Consider the following 7719-nt stretch of genomic DNA (forward strand, 5'->3'; position numbering starts at 1 on the left):
GCACCGGACACTGTCCGGTGTACACTGGACAGTCTGGTGAATTATAGCGCGAGTGCCTCTGGAAATTCCCGAAGGTGGCGAGTTTGAGCTGGAGTCCTCTGGTGCACCGGACACTGTCCGGTGGTGCACCGGACACTGTCCGGTGTACACCGGACAGTCCGGTGCTCCCAGACCAGAGAGCCTTCGGTTGCCACTTTGCTCCTTTGTTGAATCCAAAACTTGGTCTTTTTATTGGCTGAGTGTGAACCTTTTACACCTGTATAATCTATACACTTGGGCAAACTAGTTAGTCCAATTGTTTGTGTTGGGCAATTCAACCACGAAAATTAATTAGGGACTAGGTGTAAGCCTAATTCCCTTTCACTATGCCATAAGCTTATTGTTGGCTTTGTCTCTCTGATTTCCCAAATGACGACGCTCACTTCTGCTCTTGCACATGTGCCATCTAATTGATTAATCTACAGCCTTGTCGCGCTGTGCTGCTACTACTTGATCGACGAGTGCTGCTGTGACCCGTCTGTCATCTTCGTCAGCTAGACGAAGCATCCGAGTACAACTCTAAACATATAAACATTTTAATAACGGGAGCATAGGACGATAAATAATGCTTTTGCATCTTAATGTATATTATCAATACATGTTGACTCCGTAGCAAAGCACGAGCATACACCTAGTTAGTTAATAATTAGCTAGCTAATTCTAAGTAGAGATGGCAATGGGTAAATACCCATCGGGTATTACTACCACATACTCATACCCATGACACAAAAATAACCCCACTGGGTCACCTGTATACACTGGCGGGTATGGATTTACCCCCATACCCATAACCATGTGGGTATGGGTCACCCATCGGGTCACCCGTACCCACAAAAATTAAACAACTATCAAAATATTATACTATACAAATGTCAAGTATATCCATATAAATACCATTACAAATTTTTCTAGCATCATTTAACCATCCATTCAACACATCAAAGATAATTGAATAAAGTAGTAACACTATGATAGTACTACATAGCACATTACATGGTCATTAAATTGTTGTTAAATAGTAAAAAAGTTGGATGACTAAAGTCCAAGTTCATGCTTCGGATAAGTTTATATTGGGTACTTTATATCCACGGGTTAACGAGTATGGGTGAAGGCGGAACATTCTAATACCCGTTTATCCATTGGGTAAAGATTTTTGCCCAATAACAGACCCACGGATAGAATATTTAGCCACATACATACCCTAATGGAGTAAATACCCATCGGGTATCGGGTCGCGGGTACCCATTGCCATCTCTAATTCTAAGAGCAACTCCAACAGATTAGCTAAAAAGACTAGCCAAATTTATTGATTTAGCTACTCTCTAAAATAGATTTTAGAGAAAAAGTATAGGCTAATCCAACAGACTCGGTAAATCTGCGGACTGAATAGAGAGTGAAGCAGACTATCAAGAAATGGAGAGCGAAGATGGAGAAATAGAGAACCACTAAATTTAAAGAGTCGTTTTCAGAGTCTATTGGATAGACTTTTCTTTTAATATTAGCTAAATTTACCTTTACAAAACCATATACTTAGTCTCTTGGAGTTACTCTAATATCAATTTTTTTAGCTAACTAACTATTAGAGTTACAATGCCTTTTACAATGCCATATATGACAAAAGAAATTAAACGCCACTGGCATCACTATACTATGGTTAGTGAAGCCATGCACATTCAGTACTGCAGCTACCTTGTGCTATTGTCGTGGTCATCGAATGCTGAATTCTACTACTCCTTCTGTTTTTTTATTTGTCGCGTTTTAGTTCAAAAATAAATCAACGAATGATAAATATTCGAGAACGGAGGTAGTATAAAATTCAGTGCAGATCAGCTATTGAAAAAATAAATTAATGTCGATAATTTGTGATAGAAAAAAAATCAATCACGACAAGCAGACACGGGTGTTTTCGCACCTGTAAAATCCTTGTCTTGAGGCGAGAACGTAAGAAGAGAGAAATGTCCATCGATGGATGCGAGTTAATCACTCATAGGAGCGTGTAAATGATAGCCCACACGCAAGGTATTGACACGCTAAGCGTCTTTCTGCATGCTCTTATGCATATTAAAAATAATAAAGAATCTGTCGAAATATAGCTTCTTGACGGGAAGGTTAAAAAAAAAGAAAAGGAGTGGAGCATTTGGCCAGGTAAATAGATGCTTCCACTATCCTGTAGTAACGGATTGCTATAAATACATGCGTCTCAACTTCTGCCAGCGAGCCTTTGCTGATGCAGGTGTTGGTTTTGGCCTCCCCACTGCTGAAAGGCTGACGCCGTCTCCTTCAACTCCTGAAAGGCGCGCATCGTATCGACGTCGAAACCGCCTGCAAACTGCAACGAATGGTATGGGACTGAGCACAACAATATGCAGCAAACTATACAAGCTTGAAGGGCTGCTGAGCATATCAGCAACGTACATGAGCAAGTGGCGAGTGGTTTACCTGGTGCACTCTGAAGGCAAATCGGACTCCTTGAAGCACCAGCTCCTCTTCGTCAGGGCCGACCTGTATGGCCTGAATCTCTGAGGAAACCCTCCTCAGGTACTTCATTGCCAGCTTCACTGATTGCAGTTTGATCTGCACGTAAGACCCGGCTTGTCATCAAAATGCCGTTTATGTTTGAGGAAGTAAACTCAAGTGCAGATCTGGTGTTGAGTTTAAGGGTTTAGGCTTATCCTAGTAACAGAATGGAACAAAAACGATAGAGAACTGATATTTGTGCAACTATGAGACAAATTCAGTGTTTGACACTAGTAAAGTTCGTAATTCCTTTCTTGACCCTCATAATATAGATGTTTCTTATTTGACATTAGATGTAAATTTGGTTCCCTATATAACACTGACGTTTGTTCTGAATTTTATCCCTATTAAAGATAGTACAAATATTTTGTTGTTGTTGTAAAGTGTAATATATTTCCATAATAATTTGTAGTACACTATTTTCATAATTGATCACAATAAAATAACAAAGTCAAATAAGAAATTATCAAAAAGAACCAGAAACTTTATTAGTGTCAAATAAGAAATTATCTATTTTAACTATTGATATCATCAAAGCAAATGCGAGTGTACAGAACAACACTCGTTGATCTGTGATGCAGGCTGTTTTTTTCCCTCAATGATATAGGGTGTGATGATAAAAAAATATTATGGACAAGCACTTTTTGACACATGTACGTCGATATGCTCACCTTTCTTTTAAATTAAAATATCTTACATGAGCCAAATATAATAGCAGTGTTTTGGCACTTTTTGTTTCTGTTCAGCTCAAAGTTCATGGACCAGCATGCGCTTCTGGACCAAAATTCAGAAGGGCCCATGCAAAAGCAAAACTGATTCACGAGAATCCCTGACTAACACAGGGTTTCACAGCACTTGGCCACCACACATTTTGATATGGCCCTTTTTTGGTCCCAAAAACACCAGGTTTGCGTACATCTATTCTTGTTGGTACCACAAGTTGTAAACGACAAAGGACATTTGACTGGCCAAATAACAGCACAGTACAGTACTAATTTGACCCCCCGATATTCAGAGAACATTCATCACGCAGAAACAAAATCGATTCACGAGAACCCCTGGCTCACACGTGCATGGCTTAGCATACTCCAACAAGAAACGAAAGCTACTATTGGTCCCCAAAACACCAATTTGCCCAAAATTCTACCAGTTGGCACCATGAGTGTGTCTAATATTAAAGTATGGATTTTTGTTCTTGTCCTATTCGTCTTCAAGTGCATGAAAAACACAGCAGCAAAATACATGCTCATCTAGCCGTTTAGAGTGTTTTGTGGGGGAAAAAAAAAGGAAGAATGGTTAAACCCAGTGCTGCTCATTAACTCAATCAACATGTTGCTCCTACTGGAAACGAATTGACTTGCAGTACCTGACTAACAATTCCAGTGTCCTGCATCCACTCCCATGGGATCTGATACCCACGGTACCGGCTCATTGCGCCGTCTCGCACACGCACAAGGCTGTACACTCCATGCTCTAACCTGCTAATGAAACGCCGATGAGCACAACAGCAAGCAAAAATAACTCGATATCTAACGCCGATACCAAGTAGAAAGTGCAACTTACTTCTCGAAGACGGCCTGCATCTTCTTGAGAGCAGAAGAGCAGGGCTGCCGGGGGTCATCGCAGAAGGACGACGCCTCCGACTCGACCTTCTTCAGGTCGCGGTACCCGAACGCGGCCTCACGCAGCGCGTCCGCCTTCCCCTCCGGCCAGTCGAAGTGCTTCAGCACCGCCCTCTCGTCCACCTGCACGCGCGCAGCAACCAAGTGAAACGAAGTTAGCCGGTCGCCGTTAGGTGGGATTTGTGACGGGAACGACAACGGGTGGGTATAATAAGCTCACCAGACGTGAGAGCTCGACGTCCAGCCACTTGACAAAGGTGACCACGTCCTCGATGTCGACGAACGCCGCGCCCTGCACCTCCTTGATCAGGAACCGGATGAAGTCGCCCTGCCTCTCCACGTCTGATTTGATCTGCAATTACAAGTCGAACTAGTCAGTTCAGAGCCAAAGAATCACAAACCAAAGCAACTTCAATAAGCTCAGCAGCAACAGAAGCCAGTTCGTTTGATTTCAAAAGTTTCTTCGACCCAAGAACACATGGCGCTAAGCAACGGTCGAGTTAGGTAGACTCCAACGGCTAGCTGGGTCTCGAGGTTTCGGGTGGGGTAAAGGCTACACCTTTTTATATTCGAAAAGAAAAAGGCGGCACTCCCTGTCTCAGGTCATTAATTACGCTCCTCTTTTATCTCAGTGGCAGCATCATCACTTGTGTCGTAGTGGTGACAGTGTATGGGACCCACGAGTCAGTCCGACAAAGCCGAGCCTGTTTCGATTGATTCCCAGGACCAGAAGAGGTTGCAGCTTTCTTTTTTGTTGCCAACTAGAGATTGTCCTATTCGGCTCTGTCCTGTCCTTCGTCTCCCTCGTGGCCTCGTCTTCTCTGCTCGTCATGGACCGTGAAATTCCAAGACAAACGAGCATGCTGGAATCCATGGATTTCTCGCACGAATTCATGGCAGGTTGGTGAGCACGAGGGCGGTGAACAGGGGGGAAAAGGCGCTTGTTTGTTGCAACTGTATTTGGTGCTGAGACGGCCGTATGCGAGCTCAGAAGCTCGAAAAGACGATCGCTTTCTAGTGCCCATCTTTCTTTTGTTCATCTCTCCGCAACAACTCTTATCACCAACAGCTACTTCATAACCACTCAAATCAATTTGTTAAAAAGAGTTAATTTCCCTCAAAAAACGGCACGTCAAGAAGATGACATTCAGGCATTGTTGCCAAACAAGAATACAAGATGAGCGGAGAATTGAATCTAAAATGGCAAGACAAGGGGAATTTACTTTGCGAGTGCTAGTAGGGTAATAAAGATAAATGAACGAATGCTATCGATCGAAAACTAGCCTTCTTTTCCTTTTTCAATTTCCATTAGCATGGCGGAGTAAATCGATTGAACACTTACCGCGAGAAGATGAGAAGAGCGGTTCTCGATCTCGCCGATCATATCCCTCGCGGCGGCGGCACCCCCACTGGCGCCAGCTTCGGCGGCAGCGGCGGCGTCCCTAGACCTGGAGTCCCTCCGCATTAGCGAGTGGTAGAATTCCACCACCTCGGGGACTCGCCTGACGCAGGGGGCGGGCGCCGGGGCCGTTCCCGAAGCCGCAGGGGACGAAGCTCTGGAGCTCCTCCTCGCCGCAGGCGGAGGCGGCGGCGGCGGCGCAGGAGGCCCCGAGCCTCTGCCGCAGCCGCCGCCGCTGCTGCCGCTCGAGGTCGAAGGTGACGAGCACGCGCTGCGGCGTCCGCGCGCCGGCATTGCCGGTGGCGGGGGTGGGGGCGGCGGCGGGGGTGGGGCGGGTATCGGCGGGAGCTGGGAGAGCTCCGGCACGCGGTTTCGCGACGCCGCGGTGTCTGAAGAGTAGGTTGGCGTCGATGGCGCGGACGAGGTGGAGCTGGACGAGGAGGAGTTGGCCGGCGATGCGCGCGACGAGGCAGAGAAGTAGGACCTGGACTTGTAAGAAGGCGGCGGCGGCGGCGGGGGAGGAGGAGGAGGAGCAGGAGGAGGGACGATCAACAGCCCGGGCACGACCGCGTTGGTCGGCGCATTGGAGCGATCGGAGTCGGAGTTGTGCGACGACACCGACGACGAGCAGTCATCATCGTGACGGTCGGCATCGGGGCCGGAGTCCCGGCGACGGTGCCTCTTCACCTCCGCCAGCTCCTTCTCCAGCTGAACCACCCTCTGCTGGCTGCCCCTGGCGGCGTGGAGCTCGGCGCGGAGGCTTGCGTTCTCGGCCTCGAGGCGCGACAGCGCGTCGCGGCAGCGGCCGAGGTCGCTGCTCTTGGCGGCGAGCTCGGTCTCGAGGAACGGCACGATGGCGACGGTCTCCTTGAGGATCTTGTGCTCCAGCAGCTCGGTGCGGAGGCGGGACTCGCGCTCCCGGAGCTCCTCGACGAGGCGGGCGAGGTCAGCGGCGGCGGCGGGGCCCGGGCACGACGGCGGCGGCGGCGGCGGCGGCGGCGGCTCGGGCTGGCCCGACGCGCGCGCCGGCTGCACCTGCGCGGACGACCGCGGGAAGTAGCGCGAGAATGGGCCGCCGCCGCCCTTGGACCCGGAGCCTGGCGGCGCCGGAGAGCCCGAGGACCTCCGGCGCGGCGTCTCCGGCAGCGCGGCCGACCCGGGCAGCTGCAGCGGCGGCGGCGCCTTGCGCGAGGAGGAGGAGGAGGAGGAGGCCCCGGGCTTGGGCGTGGCCGGGCTCCGCTGGAAGCCCATGGCCGCCTTGACCCTGCCGGCCACCATGGCTGCTGCTGCTGCTGCTGCTTCGCCGGCCGTGGAATACGAAATGGACGCCTAGGATTGGGCCACGGGCATGGCCGTGCCCTGCTTGCTTGGGCTTGGGCTGCGCTCGCTCGTCGTCTGTCGGTCGGAGTGGTAGGGTAGGCTTTTTGGTGTGCGGTTGCCGGTTGGGTGTGGGATTTTAAAAGAGGGAGGTGGAGTTGGACACGGCGTTCAAGGAACGGTCTTTTGGTTTGGTCTGCAGCTGGGAAGAAGCAAGCTGGAGTGATGAATGCAGCTGCTACTGCCTAGTGGCTAGTGGAGTGCTGTGTTGTGTGGTATAAGTAAAATACTCCTACTTAGCTTCACCTTCGGCGATTCAGGCAATCAGGCTTCAGGTCGTTGGGCATGGAGGAATATGAACGTTGGAGACAAAGGCCACGTCGCACCCGAGACCCAGACAATCCACAGATGCATCTGCTTTTGCATGTTCTGAATCTGGAAACCTCCTCCTTTTTTGACGCACTGCTTTTTCCAGTCCTCGGTTCCTTTATCTCTGTTTGTTTAGCTCAGTGAGATCCGAATGCCTAATCCCCAGTTCACTACACAGCACAGTATTGTAAGCCCAAGCAAGCATGGCACTAACAGAGAATGTCACTGCATTTACGTACGTACGTGAGAGCGAGGTGTCTACATCGTTCGGTTGCAGACTTCCTCCTCCTGGCTTCTTCCAGGCATCGCGCTTGGATCGAGTTGGACTGTTGGAGGCAGCCAAAAGCCAGTGCAGTGTGTGGGCGTGTGCGAGTGCCATCCTTCCTTTGCATGCTTGTCCGTACCTAGGATAGGACGGAGGAGGCACGGCGGTGCTGGACCACGGAGAGCGTCGCC

The 7719-nt window shown here is 49.4% G+C and overlaps 1 protein-coding gene across 1 annotated transcript; it reads right to left on the bottom strand.

Moving 5' to 3' along the window:
- Positions 1-1987: 1987 nt before the first annotated feature.
- LOC103630759 (protein CHUP1, chloroplastic) lies at positions 1988-7433 on the bottom strand. The gene is made up of 6 exons (XM_008651823.4): positions 5521-7433; positions 4399-4530; positions 4120-4301; positions 3923-4034; positions 2479-2613; positions 1988-2368 (listed from the first exon to the last, which is right to left on the bottom strand). Exons 1-6 carry the CDS (start codon positions 6853-6855, stop codon positions 2240-2242), a joined length of 2025 nt encoding a protein of 674 aa, XP_008650045.1. The 5' UTR covers positions 6856-7433; the 3' UTR covers positions 1988-2239.
- Positions 7434-7719: the final 286 nt, after the last annotated feature.

This window comes from Zea mays, chromosome 6, assembly GCF_902167145.1.
Source record: "Zea mays cultivar B73 chromosome 6, Zm-B73-REFERENCE-NAM-5.0, whole genome shotgun sequence".
Lineage (NCBI taxonomy): Eukaryota > Viridiplantae > Streptophyta > Magnoliopsida > Poales > Poaceae > Zea > Zea mays.